General features: G+C 38.7%; 1 protein-coding gene across 5 annotated transcripts in view; it reads left to right on the top strand.

Annotated features, from left to right (window-relative positions):
- The window catches only part of LOC130921337 (inositol 1,4,5-trisphosphate receptor type 1), a 156,628-nt gene that overhangs the window by 42,562 nt on the left and 94,490 nt on the right, over positions 1-19,576 (top strand). For 3 of the 5 annotated variants that reach the window (XM_057845087.1, XM_057845083.1, XM_057845085.1), the window contains exons 25-39: positions 13-67; positions 138-303; positions 395-568; positions 2,877-2,951; positions 3,046-3,183; positions 3,262-3,387; positions 3,475-3,675; positions 3,759-4,010; positions 4,757-4,882; positions 4,968-5,096; positions 10,466-10,586; positions 10,726-10,910; positions 10,977-11,125; positions 11,197-11,308; positions 15,578-15,613. In XM_057845087.1, coding sequence (XP_057701070.1) covers positions 13-67; positions 138-303; positions 395-568; positions 2,877-2,951; positions 3,046-3,183; positions 3,262-3,387; positions 3,475-3,675; positions 3,759-4,010; positions 4,757-4,882; positions 4,968-5,096; positions 10,466-10,586; positions 10,726-10,910; positions 10,977-11,125; positions 11,197-11,308; positions 15,578-15,613 — 2,045 coding nt within the window. The remainder of the gene's footprint in view (positions 1-12; positions 68-137; positions 304-394; positions 569-2,876; positions 2,952-3,045; positions 3,184-3,261; positions 3,388-3,474; positions 3,676-3,758; positions 4,011-4,756; positions 4,883-4,967; positions 5,097-10,465; positions 10,587-10,725; positions 10,911-10,976; positions 11,126-11,196; positions 11,309-15,577; positions 15,614-19,576) is intronic. The other 2 variants (XM_057845084.1, XM_057845086.1) reach the window with 1 other exon arrangement.

Genomic DNA, 19,576 nt, shown 5'->3' on the forward strand with positions numbered 1-19,576 from the left:
GGGCCATTTTAGGGGCACTGGATTTTGAACATATAGAAGAACAGGCAGAAGGGATATTTGGTGGAAGGTAAGTACATTCAGCAGTCACAAGTCAAAGTACTATGTGTAATTACAATCAATTTGGTGTGTACTTCCAGTGAAGAGAACACCCCCTTGGACCTGGACGATCATGGTGGAAGGACTTTTCTGAGAGTCCTTCTCCACTTGACCATGCATGACTATCCCCCTCTAGTGTCCAGGGCTCTTCAACTGCTATTTCGGCATTTCAGTCAAAGGCAGGAGGTTCTTCAGGCATTTAAGCAGGTATTTTCCAATATTATACAAGAGACTGTCAATAAAGATCTGCATGTCTGTTCTTTAGTACGTCATTGATCATTTCTCGACATATCACAAGGTTCAACTGCTAGTCACCAGCCAAGATGTGGAGAATTACAAACAAATTAAGTCCGACCTGGACCAGCTGCGCTCCATCGTGGAGAAGTCTGAGCTCTGGGTGTATAAAAGGCAGGGTCCAGACGAGGTCCTAGATACAGGAGAGGTGCTGTCCCCTGAATCAGAGCATAAAAAGGTACGAACAAATATGGTTTTAGCATTGAAAAAAACACTCTACTTCATAAACATGTAGTAACAAAAGATGCAATTTTTGGATCTTTTCCAGCTGAACCCCACCACTAATGCTAAAAGTACACGCATGAAAAGTTAAGTCCCGCCACCTGTAAAAGCTCCAATTCAATGCACACACTAAGCCCCGCCCTAACCTTAACCCTAATGCGGCACACACCGATCTTTAGTAGACAGTTACCTGTGTGAGTTTGTTTAAAGGCAAAGGTACCGAAATACAGACCTTTTCATACATATTATTGATGACATATCCCAGTTTCTCCCTCTTTAAAAAAAAAAAAAAAAAGTAAAAGTTTCATATCCTCTTTATTAAAATTTTAAGGTGGCGGGGGTTAATTTTTTGATGCTGTCCTAGTGTAGACATAGCCTAAGAGGACACCTTTTCACCAATCTCGTGTTTTACAAGTGCAATCAGTTGATTGCAGTTTGGTGCTTTTTGTTTCTACTGAAACCTCCTTGATTGATCAGGTGGAACAAAGACCAGGACCTGCTGTGGCCCTCGAGGACCGGTTTGCCCACCCTTGATATATTTCAGTCAGTGGCTCTTCAGAAATATATATATATGGGATGTACCGAAAGCAAAATTCTTGGCCAAAAACCGAAAATTGGAAACATTGAAGTAGGGCTGCAGCTATCGAATATTTTATTAGTCGATTAATCGATATACTAGTTAGTTCGAATAATCAAGTAATTGGATAAGGTACATGAAAAATTAAAATACCTGAGCTGAGCCTCAAACGGTATGATTTTTTTTTTTAAAATGAGGATCTATGTACAACAAAAGAACGATTGGCTAACTTACGTAGAAAAAGTCCGCTAGCTTAGATGCTATAAAATGCTAAAGTTTTTTGTTTTTGTTTTTGTTTTAAAACAATCCTCTTAACAAATGGTTCAGACACTTAGGCTACGTTCATACTACAGGTCTTAATGCACGAATCCGATTTTTTCGTGTTTTTCCGACTCGAGTGAGGCATTAACTTGACGGTCTGAACGTCACAAGTCGCATAGAACTGGACCATTTCAAATCCGATCTGGGTCACTTTCGTATGTTGTTCAAATCCGATCTGGGCCACATTTTTCCAGACTGTCGCGGCGGTCTGTACTGTCCAGTCTCTCAAATCGGAATTCATGCAGCAATTACGTCATCAAAAAGCGAGAGAGACGCCACAGTAGCGGGGCAGCTGTGCGTTATTAGCGCCTAGCTTGCCTTGAACACGGCATTTTAGGAAGAGTCGGACTTGACAACAGTGATAAAAAAAATAAAAATGGGTTGAGGATAAGCCTGAGAATGATCGGTTTTCTGTCTGCTCCATAAAAGCAATATTTCAATATTGCTTACACGGCCGAGAGTCGGGGCAAACTGCATGTATGTGTGTGTGACATGCACGGACAGTGCGTGCATGCTATCGATCCATATACTTTGAATATAAGCCTAAACTGGGATTATTTATGTCTGTTATTTGTGTCCTCTTTTTAAAAAGCAAAATATGATATCCCTGGAATGACGGATGACAGCCAGCATGTGTGGTCATTTGTTTTGATGCTTCTGTGCATGCGGGTCGTCTTGCTCAGCGCTTGTCGGACTGCGAATTAGTGCGCATGCGTAATACTTGAATGGTCTCAATGGACAAAGGCAGTCTGAACGGGCACGCCAAAAAAACAGATATGACAAAAAATCGGATTCGAGCATTAAGACCTGTAGTATGAACGTAGCCATATTCCCACAAAAAACTGCTAAATATACCTATAAACCAAATTATGTATGCATTAAAAAACTTGAGCACAAACAAAAACGTTGGTTTTAACAGGGAGCAGTTGGATTCACCCATGTGAAAAGAGGCAGACCAGAGGGCAGTGTATCCACCCTAATCAATAAAACTGAATGCAAACACTTTCAAAATTAGCCATTACAGCGCCACTTTAATTAAACAAATACTCGAATCAACAAATTTGAATATATTTTTTCTAATCGAATACTCGAGTTAATCGATTAATTGTTGCAGCACTACATTGAAGTCACATTGAAGTCATCTGATGCAGGCTCCAGCTCCTCCTTGACCCAAGAAGACGATAAGTAGTATAGAAAATAAATACAGTGTAGATGGATAGTCTTACCACATGCTAGCCATTTCACCACTTTGAGAGTCAGATCTATGCATCTTTCATCTGTGCACACGTTTACTTGAGTTTTAATTTGTTCTCACTAATACTAGTTTGTAACAACCAACTTGGAACTTGGTCATGATCAATTGTAGGGGGATTCTGGAGGAGCTGAAAAACAAAACAAACCGGAGAGTACTAGTAGTTATAACTACAGGGTGGTGAAGGAGGTATGTGTGATTCATTAAGTTTATTTGTTTAACATTTTTAACATTAACATTTTTTAACACTGATAACTTCTTAATATGTTATTTCCTTCATTAGATCCTTCTACGCCTATGCAGGCTTTGTGTCCAGGAGGGCCAGTCAGGCAGGAAGAGCAAGAAGCAGCAACAGAGGTTACTGCGGAACATGGGGGCTCATGCTGTTGTGCTTGAGCTACTACAGATCCCTTATGAAAAGGTATGTGTGGCCTACTTATTAACCTAACAAGTCTTTTGGTCATCTAATTGGACTAAGCAAACAATTTTCTCACACCAGGGTGAAGATTTACGCATGCAGGATATCATGAGGTTAGCTCATCAGTTTCTACAAAGCTTCTGTGCAGGAAACCAGCAGAACCAAGCTCTGCTTCACAAGCACATTAATCTCTTTCTCAACCCTGGGGTGAGCAATTATTGTGCCACTGTCAAATCCCTAAATTACACCTTAAAAGTCAAATTTATAACGTGTTTACTTGTGGTACTTTTTCAGTTTTTGGAAGCTATAACCATGCAGCATATTTTCATGAACAACTTCCAGCTATGCAGTGAGATCAATGAACGTGTGGTTCAGCACTTTGTCCACTGTATTGAGACTCATGGGCGCAATGTCCAGTACCTTAAATTTCTGCAGACTATTGTTAAGGCAGAAAATAAGTTCATCAAAAAGTGTCAGGACATCGTCATGGCTGAGGTGATGTTGTCTTTTCACCTGTTCGAGTCTGTGTCCTGCCTCACGTTTTTTTCTTCATGTAAATCTGTGTTGTCGTTGCACAGCTGGTGAACGCAGGCGAAGACGTTTTGGTTTTCTACAATGATCGCGCTTCTTTCCAAACACTCGTACAGATGATGCGATCAGAGCGTGATCGTATGGATGAGAACAGTGCACTCATGTACCACATTCACCTGGTGGAACTTCTGGCTGTCTGCACAGAAGGCAAAAATGTATATACGGAAATAAAATGTAACTCACTGCTACCATTGGATGACATTGTGCGAGTAGTGACTAATGAAGACTGCATCCCTGAGGTGAGATGATCATCAGAAAGACACTGTAGATGACATACTGTAAATAGATTGCTAACAAATGGTTATTAATTAGGGCTGTCAAAATTATCGCGTTAACAGGCGTTAATTAATTTTTTAAATTAATCACGTTAAAATATTTGAAGCATTTAACGCACATGCCCCGCTCAAACAGATTAAAATGACAGCAAAGTGTCATTTCCGCTTACTGCCTGTTACTTGTGTTGTTGGTGTATTGCTGCCCTCTGCTGGCGCTTGGGTGCGACTGATTTATGGGTTTCAGCACCATAATTATTATTGACGTCAACAATGGCGAGCTACTAGTTTATTTTTTGATTGAAAATTTTACAAACTTTATTAAAACGAAAACATTAAGAGGGGTTTTAATATAAAGTTTCTATAACTTGTACTAACATTTATCTTTTAAGAACTACCAAGTCTTTCTATCCATGGATCACTTTAACAGAATGTTAATAATGTTAATGCCATCTTGTTGATTTACTTTTATAATAAACAAATACAGTACTTATGTACAGTATGTTAAATGTATATATCAGTCTTGTCTTTCCATTCCAACAATAATTTACAGAAAAATATGGCATATTTTATAAATGGTTTGAATTGCGATTAATTACGATTAATTAATTTTTGAGCTGTGATCAACTCGATTAAAAATTTTAATCGTTTGACAGCCCTGTTATTAATATAATTACTACACTAAGATGTCTTACTTTACTGTACCCCTCTAGGTCAAAATTGCCTATATCAACTTCCTAAACCATTGTTATGTGGACACTGAGGTTGAAATGAAGGAAATTTACACTTCGAACCACATGTGGAAGCTCTTTGAGAACTTCCTAGTTGACATTTGCAGAGTAAGCAACATCTGTAATGATTAAATTGTTCGGGAAATCTGATGTACCACAACTGAGCACAATTTTCGTTTTGTTTTTCTTGCAGGTTTGCAACAATACCAGTGATCGCAAGCACGCTGACACCATATTAGAGCGTTACGTGACTGAGACGGTTATGAGCATTGTTACCACTTTTTTCAGCTCACCTTTTTCTGATCAAAGCACTACCTTGCAGGTATGATATCAATACAATACAAATGAATTAAAAAATACCTAAAGTCCATAAATATTAACATTTAAATGTACTGTAATTTCTCATGAGATACGTTCTCGTATGTAGTGCAAAGTCTGAAATCAACCTTCAAAAATAGTTTTTTTCCTATGCACGCATGCACTTCCGTAGCCTACCGTATTTTGGGGATGATAGGCCGCTACTACCCTTTGGTCTTTAAAAGAAAGCACCTTATTTATGGATTTTTTTGTTTTTATTTTATTTTTTTACAATTGAGCTTCATATTTTCTTGTCAAAAACAATGGAATAATTACACATATTTTAAAAGACTGGCTTTCCAGTCTCCAAGTTTGCCATGACATAGCTTTTAGCCGCTACACTTGTACAGATAAAGCTTGCCAGAAGCTCATCAGACTTACTCAAAACTCGTGAGTTTATGGATGAATATGGCTCCATCTGATAATATATGCTGCTACAAAAGAACTGTTTTAAATCCACTATTTGCTACGACAAGAGAACGCGATGCTAGCGTTGATTAGTCGTTTTCAACTGGCACTCGGATGACTTTATTCCCACAGTATGCTACAACAAAGCTGCTACATAAGGGCTAGCACTAGCTGTTAACCGTTTTTTTTTTTTTTTAGAGGATTTTATCCACTTCAAGTATCAAAGGCAAGGTAAAGTGGATGATATGTCTTTGCAAATGTAGTGACCTGTTTTTAACGCTATTTTGTTTTTAAACATTCAAACAAACAGAGTTAGTGATGTTGATGCGTGTTTATATGGTTAATATATTTTTGATCACTCAGTTTTTTCTGTGTAACATCCATTTGAATATCCAATGTTAAGATATGGACACCTGCGGCTTATAGTCAGGTACGGCATATAATGTATGTGGATTTTTTTCTAAAACTTTGTGAAATTTGGCTGGTGCGGTTTATAATCAGGTGCCCTTCATAGTCCAGAAATTACACTATATATATTTCATCTCAGCTGGACAATAAAAGAATAGAAATACATTAAAGCAGTTGTGTACAGACAGACAGTGGCCCGCTCCTGGTCTTGAATCTCAAATGAATCAAAAATTCTTAGACAGCAACACAACAAACAATTGCTTTGGTATTTTTACAGGTTTGGGTAAATATGATTAAATTTTGTACACATAAACGTTGGTGACGATTGATGTTACATTATCATATAAAACTGCACATATATGTAATGTATACTTGATTATTATTATTTTATATTATTATACATAGAATAATATAGCTACCTAAAATAATGAATCTATTTGTGATTCAATGTTCTGAGAATGATCAATAAAGCGGATGAGTGAAATGCCAGCTGTCCAGTGGTGCTCACCCTCTTGGATCATCATGCTAACCATGTCAAACATGTAGTGAGCTTCTGTTCCACTGAATCTCGCTGTCTATAATTAGTCTTCAGACGAGAGGAGGGTTGAATGGCTTTTCCTAGAAGCTCAGTTAACATGAGACATGCTGATAGATTAGATTCATAGGTTTCTTTCCCTTAATAACAGTTACATAACCTTCACTCTATTCATGTCCATGTCATGCTTCAGGCGGCAGTCAGACAGAATGTAAGTATGGCTAGGTTCTAGTCTGTTAGCTCTCTTTATGTAATTATAAATGTATAGCCCCATCCTGATAAACATTAGAATTTCATATATTTTAGATTCATTACACATAACTGAAGTAGCCTTTTATTGTTTTAATATTGACGATTTTGGCAAAAAAAAAGTCAACAGAAAAAAAATAAAAATCCCTATGTCCAAAAATTAGCATATCATGAAAAGGTACTCTAAAGAAGCTACTAACCTAATCATCTGAATCAACGAATTGACTCAAAACCCCTTTGAAAGATTCCTGAGACTTTTAAAAACTCTCAGCTTGGTTCATTACTCAAAACCGCAATCATGGGCAAGACTGCTGACCTGAATGATGTCCAGAAGGCCATCATTGACACCCTTGGGCAAGTGGCTAAAACACAGAAAGAAATTTTTGAGCGAATAGGCTGTTCCCAGAGTGCTGTATCAAGGCACCGTAGTGGGAAGTCTGTGAGAAGGAAAAAGTGTGGCTGGAAACCCTGCACAACCAGAAGAGGTGACCGCAAAGATTGTGGAGAAGGGCCGATTCCAGACCTTGGGGGACCTGCAGAAACAGTGGACTGGGTCTGGAGTAGAAACATCCAGAGCCGCTGTGCACAGGCGTGTGCTGGAATTGGGCTACAGGTGCCGCATTCCCCAGGTCCAGGCCACTTTTGAACCTGAAACAGCGGCAGAAGCACCTGACCTGGGCTACAGAGAAGCAACACTGAAATTTTTCATGTCATTTGGAAATCAAGGTGGCGGAGTTTGGTGGAAGACTGGGGAGAAGGAAATGGCAAAATGCCTGAAGTCCAGTGTCAAGTACCCACAGTCAGTGATGGACTCTAGGGTACAATGTCAGCTGCTGGGTTTTGGTCTACTCTGTTTTATCAAGGGCAGGGTCAATGCAGCTAGCTATCAGGAGGTTTTGGAGCACTTCATGCTTCCATCTGCTGAAAAGCTTTATGGAGATGAAGACTGGTAAATGGTTTACTGACCATGGCATTACTGTGATCAATTGGCCTGCCAACTTTCCTGACCTGAACCCCATAGAGAATCTGTGGGATATTGTGAAGAGGAAGTTGAGAGACAACAGACCCAACGTTGTGGATGAGCTTAAGGGCGCTATCGCAGCATCCTGGGCTTCCATAGCACCTCAACAGTGCCACAGGCTGATTGCCTCCATGCCACGCCGCATTGAAGCAGTCATTTCTGCAAAAGGAGTCCCGACCAAGTATTGAGTGAATAGCTGATATATTAATTGAAGGCTGACTTTTTTTGTATTAAAAAACATTTCTTTTGTATTGGTCGAATGAAATATGCAATTTTTTTGAGATAGGGATTTTTGTTTTTTCTTGACTTTTTTTGCCAAAATCATCAATATTAAAACAATAAAAGGCTTGAACTACTTCAGTTGTGTGTAACGATTATTAGTACATTACAGAAAATAATGAACTTTATCACAATATGCTAATTTTTCGAGAAGGACTAGTACATGTAACATAACTTAAGACTGTCGCGATAAGATCCATTATTACAGAGGCCTCAATGCATCACATATTTGTCTATGCGTGTGTGTTCAGTTACTTTTGCAAAACTCTTGTAAACATTTAAACTGTTAATATACAGTACATGTATCTAAGGCTTCAGTATATAGATTTTATTCAGGTATTATTAATTAAAAAACTCAGTTCCTTGATTTCATGGAGCCTGACAAAAGCTTGTATTTTGACGGAATTTTCCGAATATTGCCTCTGAACATCAAGTACAACCGTAATTTGTTACCCGCATCGGTTTGTAGTATTCTTATGTCTTTCGTGGTGCTTGCACCTAGGTTAGCGAAGGCAAATAAACAGGCCCAAACTTGATTTTGCAGTCAAACACTAATGAAAAATGCTGGAAATGTGCTAGATTGCATTTTGTAGATTGTTGGGAAAGTATGTTCAAAAATATAAATGAATCTAAGAGGAATTGCGCTGGCTTGATTACCTGACACACTTATGTAAATGATATACAGTGATCCCTCGCTACGTCGCGCTTCTAACATCGCAGATTTTTTTTTTCCTTAAAAAAAAAAAAAAAAAAAAAATTAAATAATGCAGGATTTTATAGAGATGTCCCATCCAATCACGTACAGCCACTCACTCTCCCTCCTGAAGCTTTTCTTTCTCACCAGGCAGCTGCAGCTTGTTGAAGTTAACGATGAGTGACAAGGGAGCTGCTTTGAACTTGCCAGAGAAGCTTGAGAGTACTACCTTTCAAAGGCGCTGACTCGTTTAACATGTTAAACATTGGCTGTCGTGTGCTATGGCAACTCATTGAGTTGTGCTGTGTTGTGTGCGGCTAAGCAGCATGAGTTGATTTGAGAGGTCTCACTCAATGAAGCATTTAATAAGGAATTATACTTTGGGGGAGGAAAAAAAGTGAAAAATCATGTCATATATGTATCTCTTTCCAATGCTAAATCTGAATGAATACATTGAACACACCCCAATATATATATATAATATATACATATATGCACAGTGGTACCTCGACATACGATCACTTCGACGCACGAGCTTTTCGACATGCGACGTAAAATTTGACTCGCCATTTGTTTCTACATCCGATGACATGCTCGAAATATGACGACATGGCAGCACCGCAGAGGAATGTATGGCGGATTTTCTTGTGCGAGAAATCAACACAGGTTTCGGGAAAGGTTGGTACAGGTAGTGAAACAAGGAAAAAGTTGACGCTTAACTTCTAAATGAAGATGCAAATTATAGAAAAATATGAGCGTGTGGTGGGCATCCGTGAAATGGCTCAACAATACATCTCCACAGTCCTCCGCCAACCATCGTTCGCCAGTCGATGTTAAGCTGACATTCTTATTGTGGTAACATCTCCAAAGAAATCGCCAGCTTTGCCACTTTTTTATCATTTATTTCACAACTTATTCAACACAAAACGCCTACTGTCTGCCGATTTTTTATTTTTTTATTTTTTTTTTATTGTTATATTATTCCGATTTTGATTTGTAATTTATGTGTTTTGCTAAGTGTAATTGCCATTTGTAATAGTACCAGCAGTATATATTAAGGATTTTAGTTTAAGAGGTACCACTGTGTGTATATATATATATATATATATAATGTGTATATATATATATATATATATATATATATACATTTTAATGTAAATAAGCTACACCTTTACTTCGCAGATTTTGATTATCGCAGGGAGGGGGGGTCCCCATTAACTGCGAAAAACGAGGGATCAGTCTATTCAGTGATGTCATTGATTTGGAAGTGCAAGATAGCCTCTGATTGATAGTTTGTTTGTTTTTTTTTCTCGGTTCATGTGTCATTTCTAACCTGGTTGCCTTTTCTGCCACAGGCTTCACAATTAGGGAAAGTCTTTCAGGTATTTGTTTGGTTTAGTAAAGGTGTAGCACACATGTAGATGTTGCAGAATACCATTGTAGAGGTTCAGGGTTGGAGTCTCTGGCATTCCTATTTGGAGTTTGTATGTTTACCGTGTGCTGAAGTGATCAGAGTTCCTCCCACTTTCCATAATTAGGCTTAATTTTAATGCCAAAGTGTCCAACAAGGATGTTGTTTTTTACATTACAGTATATGTGCCTTGCCACCAACCTAAGTTGTACACTGCCCTTCGCCCAAAGTCTATCCAGCTCAACCTGAACTTTTATTGCATTGATCATTGAGAAATGAAGAAACTATGGGATACCTGATACTTCTTCATGTTTTGTTTTGCCTCTCAGACCAGACAGCCAGTCTTTGTGCAGCTGTTGCAGGCGGTGTTCAGGGCCTACCATTGCAACTGGTTGTTTCCTGTTCAAAAAGGCTTTGTAGAGAATTGTATCAAAGTATTGTCAGATGTTGGTAAGATGAAACCTAATCCTCTAAATTCACTTACATTTACCTGATGCAGCCACCTGCACAGAAGACATTTCAATGTATTCGCTTGATAAACGTAAACTAAGATCTGTTTAAGATTTGTCCATCTGTGTGTCACTGCCAGCCAAAGGTAGAGCTATCGCTATTCCTGTGGATCTAGACAACCAAGTGAACAACCTGTTTGTGAAATCCAATAACATTGTACAGAAAACTGCAATGAGCTGGAGACTGTCTGCTCGTAATGCTGCCCGTAGAGACTCTGTGGTTACAGCGTCACGTGATTACAGGAATATCATTGAAAGGCTGCAGGTACAGTGTGTGTGTGTCCATTTTACCTGTTAAAGAATTTGCTAACAGTGTTTGTGTGGGATGTAGGACATTGTGTCAGCGCTGGAAGACCGCCTGCGACCCTTGGTCCAGGCTGAGCTGTCTGTTCTTGTGGATGTGTTGCATCGGCCTGAGCTGCTTTTTCCAGAAAACACTGACTCGCGAAAGAAGTGTGAGAGTGGAGGTTTTATTTGCAAGTAAGATGCATTAATATAATCGATTTGTTTAAATTTGGGTAGAAATAAAATTAATTAATGTAATTGTGCAGGCTGATCAAACACACAAAGCAGCTGCTGGAGGAAAATGAGGAGAGACTCTGCATCAAGGTTCTGCAAACACTTAGAGAGATGATGACTAAAGACCGTGGTTATGGAGAGAAGGTAGGAGTTAAGCAGCATACTCGCCGAATACTCCATTCTGAAGTGTAGTTCTACACGATTGAAAGCCTCCAATGCAAAACATAATAAACTTTTAATTAAAAACCGATCTACATATATCTAATCTATTTTATTGTATTTTAGAATGAGCATTTGTACCTGCGGTAATCTTAGTGGCCAGCGATGATTATGTGTGTCTGTGTATACACTGGTCACCTTGAGTGCATGGCAAATGCAGTAATTTTTTTTTTTTTTTTTTTTTCTCCATGATCTGCAGCGGTCTTAGGTGACATTACATTTTCTTTTTGAACAATTCTATAATGGCCATACATGGAGTAACTACAGGAGTACAGACCTCCACCAATTTAATAGGCCAATATTGGCACTTAGCCGTGACACCAGCCCACTCCCAACCTGTCATCCTCTGTATCACCTTATATCTTTTAAAATTGTATAATGCAAAGTGGTCATCAATTCATGACTTTAAAACCAAATTGTTTTCCAAGCACTGTCATTCAATTAAATTACATTAAAAATTAAAGTCTCCAAGTACCACAGAGATTATTTGGACAAATTTAAAACTGTAAACATTTCCTTAACATCTCTCCAAAAAGGAGACTCATCATCATAACACTTTTTCTTAAAGTGTGTGTCAAATTTCTAATTTTTCACATGCTAATGGGCAATCAAACATGGCCTCCCACTTCCTGCATGTTTTGGACCAGAGCCGTGGAGCTCTTTCTCCATTCAATCTAATAAGCATCCTTCCTGCCTTCCTGAGAGAATTACGGGTTTTCCTAGTTATTGTGTGCCATTATGTACAACAACAATGGCTAATTAATGGATTATGTTCATGCTGCAGAAGTTCTCGAGTTTGATGTTTGTTTTCCAGCGAAATTTTTGTGCTTTTCACCAATAGCAATCAGTGGATAAAGAGGACAGTACACACACTTCTTAAATTAATTCAAGGCACACAAATTACTTCAACGCTACTATCTACACTGAACAAAAAGATTAGAAATGTATTTGTTTTCAAGGTATGACAGGAGAGTTCTGCAAGGCATACAGTATTTCCCCAATCGTTGTTTTTGGCAGCCCTTTAAATTTTTGTCTTAGTCTTTTGGAAGCAAACACTTTTTAGTCTTAGTCATATTTTAGTCATTTCAAACAGTTTTCCTCTTCGTCTAGTTTTAGTCGACGGTTACTCAAAATGTTTTCGTCTGCAAAATTCAAATTCCAGGTTTTAGTACAAAAATAAATAAATGTTTCCAACAATTTCGAATGAACATAGACAGACTAGCACTTACTGAAACGTCTACAAGGACAATGGCAACTTTGTGATGATAATACACACTGAGCAGGAAAAGCAGTACATTATTTTCAATTAAACCTATCTAAAGCTAAGAAATGTATGTAAAAAAAAATAAATAAATAAATAAATAAATACATTTAAAAAATGTCAAAGTGGCTCTGCTTTAGACTGGCCAGTGTTTTAAAGGGAACCTCGGACTTGAAGACTTGTAGGCTGTAATAAGCCACAATTGTTCTCTTATATTAAAATAAGTCATTAGAAACACATAAAATATTGCTGTTGATTTAAAAATCTATAATATTAAGTACATGTTTTGACTTTCGGAGGGCGCCATTAGGACGCTCGAGGGGATGATGTAGTTTGTTACTAGGCGAACGCTACCGGTGTTCTGCAATTCCTTCCTATGTGGCGAGATGTCCAACACATGCACACATCCATTAAAATGGCGAATACTTACTATTTGTGTTTTTATTGAGTCTTTTATTATGTTTTCATTGCCACAAAATACATTTTGCGTGTGTTTCCCTCTCATACTTTTAAGCACTTTTTTCTTGTGGGAGCTTTAAAGCAGATTGTTAATCTGTTGACCACATCAGTGATGTAACGTATTTAAACCACCGTTAATTGATATTACTACGTTTAAGTATTTTCTTAAGGCATCTTTAGTATGTTCTGTCTGTATGCATCTAAACAAAACAAGCTGAAAGCGCACTGTAGTACTTTGGGTGTCAAATTCAGCTCTTTTTTGGGGGGTCGTTTCGCCGGTGTGGCGCATTTTAGCAAAACACCGGTTTTGTCCTACTGTCGTCTCATCCCGTCTTTCCTGTTCATTTTGCTTTTGCTGCTCGTTTTGTGAAATATCGACAGTGCTGTCATACTCATTAATGTTCCTCTCGGGTTCAAATTGAAAGGGCTGAACAGATGACATGTTTGTGTCGCTTGAGTAATATTCTGGAAGCTCAGCAGCATAACCCAGTGACGTTACCGTCCTGCGACGTCAACAACAATGGCGACCTACTAGTTAAACTAATTTTACAAATTGTATAAAAACGAAAACATTAGGAGGGGTTTTAATATCAAATTATTTTAACTCATAATAATGTGTAATGAGTCTTTCTATCCGTGGTTCCCTTTAAGAGGACGCTCGACATTCTGAATCTAATGCTAACGTGAATGTTACTCTAACGATTAGGGGTATGCCATCTTAGGCACCCCACGATTCGATTAGATTACGATTTAGGGTGCTACGATTCGATTATTGAACGATGATCATGGTATTGACGATGATCACGGTTATCACGATTATCCATGCATCGTACATTACTAATTAATGTAGTAGCCAAACAAATGTATGTCCATTATTTATTTAAAATATCCTAATGATTCAACAGGAACGATGGAAACATGCCCATACCACAAAAAGATGCCCTTAAGCTGCTTTATTAATTTATTTATTTGTTTATTTTTACAAGAAAATGCAAAAACATTAACCACTTTAAAGGGAGTACTTATTTCTCTCAACAATACAATAAAATTTACACAGGTGGAATCAATTGCACATTTTCTGGAAACAAAATGTATTTAGAGAAAGGACTTCTTTTAACCAATATACTTTGTTTTCACAGATATCTGTACTATTTCACATTTGTAGTGTTACCGCTGTGTTTAATCATGGTTTTACACGTTCTCCATATTAAAGACACGTTAGCGAATTAGCTAATTAGCTCAGCGCTCGGCGCTAACTATTAACATCTCAAAAACAACAACAATAAAGGCTAAACAGTACAAGAGTGTTCGTGTACTCACCTCTTATGGACGCACACGGGTCTTAGCAACGCACTCAGGACATTTTTCAATTGACATGACTTAAAACTATTGCTGCCTCGCTCTAAAAAATAACTTGCGCACAGAAGCTGGACCGCCGGCTCCCTGCCTGTCTCATACACAAATTTATTTTCCAGTCTTTTGAAAAGGAGTAAATCTCTCGCTCAGTAACCAGCAGCATCCAGCATAACGTTGTCCGTGCGTCCGTTAAATGTGTCCGGCGTCAGACGTGTCTTGAATTTCCTTCCGCTACGATCGGCTGTCATACAGTTATGAGGGAAAAACATCGTTTATAAACCTTTATGAATCGTAATCGAATCGTCTCGTGTCGAATCGCGATGCATCTAATAATCGATTTTTGGAAAACCCTTACTAGCAATAGTATTACATTTAGCGTCTGATGCACACTCAGCACAGACCTTCAAAGGCTAAAGCAACATTGCATATTCTCTCTTGCCAAGATAAGAAAAAAAATCTTACCGTGTTTCCAAACAAGCAAGCTGGAGCGCAGTCTAGCTTGAGACGCATCCTAAACTCCGGTGAGGAGGGATAGGCGCAGCACATCTCACATGAGTGACACGACCCAAATACTGCCACGATGCAAGATGACGTACAATATGAACATTTCCCGCTTTGTGAACATATTACATAAACGATGTCGCATTTTCGTTCCTTTGTCGTCTCGTCAGACGAAAACTGGCATTCGTCTCTTTATGTTCTAAGTGTTCAGAAGCCACGTTTTTAGCTCGTCCTCGTCACGTCATTGTCATTAAAAAATTATTCATCGACGAAATATTTTCGTTATGGTCATTGTTGACGAAAACAACACTGTTCCCAATTATTGTTTCTTACTTTATTTATCAAAACAAGTATTACTCCTTTTATGAAGGGCTTTGTATACTCCAATCTTGTCGTATCAGGACTTTCTCAGTAATCTCTGCAGCCACCCCTCTGCCAAATGAGACAAATTTAATCAGTGGAAAACATGCAATCACAAATACTCTTTTATGAGCCACTGAATTGGTGGAGTGTGTCCACATTACTCACTTAACTAACATGTCACGCTGTGTTGTTGACCTCTGCTTGAGCTTCCTGGCCTGTTATCTAACACTGAAAAACCTTCTGCTCTCTTTCAGCTCAGGGCCTTTGATGATGAGATGGATATGCCTAAGGTTATTTCTTTTTTACTCCTCTGTTTGTGTCCTTGGTTCCCGTAGCTTCTGTTTTATTTGTAGTGACTATAGCTGATCCTTCTCAGGTTGATTGCTGTAAATAATCTGGGTTCAGCAAAGAACCCAATGTTTACTAAGAGGAAGCAGGGAGGCAAATGATAGTTTGGGACGTACTTGTAGTTGTGGTTTTAAATTAACCAGCCAGAGGTATACTGCTACAGTACACTTGTATGTATTCACTATAAACACTCATCTATGCTCCTGCAGTGTTGGATTTTAATTTCAAGATTTAGCATACAATATAAATCACAACTTGCACGCATTAATAAAACTTGCAAAATTATGTAGGTTCTTTAAAATGTGATTATTAAGCAGTAAGCCTACCTAGTGTGGAGTGACAGTTCATTGAGAGCATGTCCCGTGTCCATGTCCCGTTAAAACCTTGTTAGATAAATGATAGTGGCGTTAGTAAAGTGATAAAAGGCATTCTTCTTTACATCTATTTTCATCAGTGTTTTATTTTCTTCTGCCAGTGTTCCACCATGAGTAGGGTGTTTCCCCATGTATGTCATCTCAATGCCAATAGGGGACGCTGTGACCGTGTGTGTGTGCGCGTGTATGCGTGTGCATGCGTGCCATATGCACGTATTAATGAGTTGTGCGGTGCTGTGACGACAGTGGCAAGTCATTGAGGCTGTGTCCTAGTTTCCCTGCCTGCAAACTGCACGATTCCTGGGCCCCTTCCAACTCTGGGCTGAGGTTACATAAGAATCCGGCTTCCCCCTCCCACTTCTCTTTCCTGGAACTCAGCCCCTCTGCTGCTGTGTGACCTTCAGCTGTAATTGTGGAGGATAAAAGTGCGTAGGAGCTATTTACCCATGCTGCGTGCGTGCGCACGCGCGTGTCTGCGAGTGTGTGCACCTGTGTCTATAAATGTGTTTGTGAGGGTGCAAAGGGTGGAGGGTATTGGTTGGTGCATGAGAGTTGATCCCCCCCAGCCACAGACACACACCACGCACACCTGTTGTGTGTTATATCTCCTGTCTCTGACATAAAAATGGCAGCGGTGCCAAAAAGAATTTGTCTCCCCATGTGTCAGTCTGCATATTTGTAGTCACTTCCATCACACGCAGCACACTACAGACCTGTCACACAAGTCTTTATCTAAAAGTGAACTAAGCCACCAATTATTTTTGCAAGAATACGTTGTGTTTGACGTCATCGATCAAAACATGGTATTCTGATTCAAATCGTATTTATGATTTAAGAATCAATCTGAATAATTCAACAATCTTCTTTGATCTCAGGGAGCCATCATGATGGGCAAATTATCCTCTACTAGACCAAAATTAATGTCACAACTGCCCCTGTGAATGTTGCAAACATCACGTGACAAACCCGTGAAACCTGTTTATGCTACGGGTTGGTGATGTAATAGTTGGAACCCGAACTTAAAATGTTGTTCAAACTAGCATGTTATTAACCACAGCATTCTGCAGAGCTGTTTTCTGGGTTTGGACACGTCACATTCAGTTTTGTCTGAAGTGAAATGCTTATTCGCATTCAGCTCAGGTGATTTAGTTGGCCATTATCGAACATTTTAAATCTTTGTCATTGAGATGAATAAAATTACTATATATATTTTTAAAAACAATATTTAGTTGGTTTTGCAGTATCATTCCGGTCATTATCCATTAGGCCTGCAGCTATCGATTGTTTTAGTAGTCGATTAATCGATGAACTAGTTAGTTCGAATAATCGAGTAATTGGATAAGGAACATGAAAAATTAAATTACCTGAGCTGAGCCACAAACGGTATATAAAAAAAACAATAAATAAAGATCTATGTACAACAAAAGAACAATTGACTAACTTACATAGCAAAAGTCCGCTAGCTTAAATGCGATAAAATGCTAACAAGTTTTTTTTTTTTTTTTTTTTTTTTTTTTTTTTTACAATGCTCCTAACAAATGGTTCAGACACATATTCCCACAAAAAACAGCTAAATATACTTATAAGCTAAATCACGAATGAATAAAAAAAAATGAGCTCAAACAAAAACTTAGCTCACGTTGGTCTGAACAGGGAGCAGTTGGATTCAGCCATGTCAAATGAGGCAGACCAGTGGGTAGTGTATGCCCCCTAATCAATAAAACGAAATACAAACACTTTCAAAATAAACCATTACAACGCCACTTTAATTAAACGAATACTCATAGCAACAAAATTTAATTTGAATATTTTTCTCTAATCGCATACTCGAGTTGATCGATTAATCGTTGCAGCACTATTGTCTATTCCACATGTTTACTTCTGTTAGCAGTCACATCATTAATAAATAGTCATGTGAAAAATTAGGACACCCCATTAAATATTCAGTTCTTTATTAAAAAATCTTTACATATCAATGTCTGATCTTCTTTTTCTTTATCACTGGAACATAAAGTGGTTTAATTGCAGGTAAACAACAAACATTAACACTGTTTTACTCATTAAACCAAATATATCAACAAAAATGCATATTCTAACTGAGGAAAAAGTAAGGACATCCTACCACCAAATAGCTAGTGTTACCCCCTTTGGCTGAAATAACTTCAGTGAGACGCTTTTTGTAGCCATCTACCAGTCTTTGACATCGGTCTGAAGGAAGTTTGCCCCACTCCTCAATGCAAAATACATTCACCTGTGAGATCTTTGAGGGGTTTCTTGCATGTACAGCCCGTTTAAAGTCACCCCACAGCATCTTAATGGATTCCGATCTGGGCTTTGACTCGGCCATTCCAGGACTCTCCATTTCTTTTCAGCCAGTCCTTGGTGGATTTATTGGTATGCTTTGGGTCATTGTCATGTTGCAGAGTCTATTTTGGCTTCAGCTTGAATTTTTTCACAGATGATCGCACATGTTCCTCAAGCACCCTCCTATAGACGATAGAATTCATGGTGGATTCTATGATGGTGAGCTGGCCAGGTCCTGCTGAAGCATAGCATCCCAAAACATGACACTTCCACCTCTATTCTTCACAATGAGTACGAAGTTCTTTTCCTGGAATGCTGTATTGGGTTGACGCCAAACATGTCCGGTGTCCAAATAATTCAGTTTTACATTCATCTGTCCAAAGAATCTTATTCCAGAATCCCTGGTCTTTTGTCTACATTCACTCTGGCAAACTTTAGTCTGGCCTTCATGTTCTTCTTGGAGAGCAAAGGTTTCCTCTTTGCACACCTCCCATGAATGTTAAATTTGTAGAGTCTCTTTCTGATTGTAGAGGTATGCACTCTCACATCAACAGTAGCAAGAGCCAGCTGTAGGTCCCATGATGACATTTTAGGGTTTTTGGAGACTTTTTTTAGAGTCTTGTGGTCTGCTCTCGGGGTGAACTTGCTTTGACGGCCAGACCTGGTCATGTTGGCAGGTGTTAAGAATGTCCTCCACTTGTAGACTACTTTCCGGACAGTGGAATGGCGGATTTTGTATTCTTTTGAGATCTTTTGAAATCCCTTTCCAGAGCCATAAGCGTCTACAATCTTCTTTCTGAAGGCCTCAGACAGCGCCTTTGATCTAACCAAGCTGTTTTCTCTCACTTCAACAGTCAGTTACTGTTGAAAGTATTCTGCGTTGAGGAGTGGGGGCAAACTTTCTTCAGACCGATGTCAAAGACTGGTAGATGGCTTCAAAAAGTGTCTCACTGAAGAATTTAGCCGAAGGGGGTAACACTAGCTATTAAGTGGTAGGGTGTCCTAAGTTAGAATATGCATTTTTGTTGATATATTTGGTTTAATAAGAAAAACAATGTTGTTTTTTGTTGTTGTAATCCCATTGAGATGCTGTGGGGTGACTTGAAACGGGCTGTATATGCAAGAAACCCCTCAAACATCTCACAGCTGAAAGTATTCTGCATTGAGGAGTAGGGCAAACTTTCTTCAGACCGATGTCAAAGACTGGTAGTTGGCTACAAAAAGCGT

Source organism: Corythoichthys intestinalis, chromosome 9, assembly GCF_030265065.1.
Source record: "Corythoichthys intestinalis isolate RoL2023-P3 chromosome 9, ASM3026506v1, whole genome shotgun sequence".
Taxonomy (NCBI): Eukaryota; Metazoa; Chordata; class Actinopteri; order Syngnathiformes; family Syngnathidae; genus Corythoichthys; species Corythoichthys intestinalis.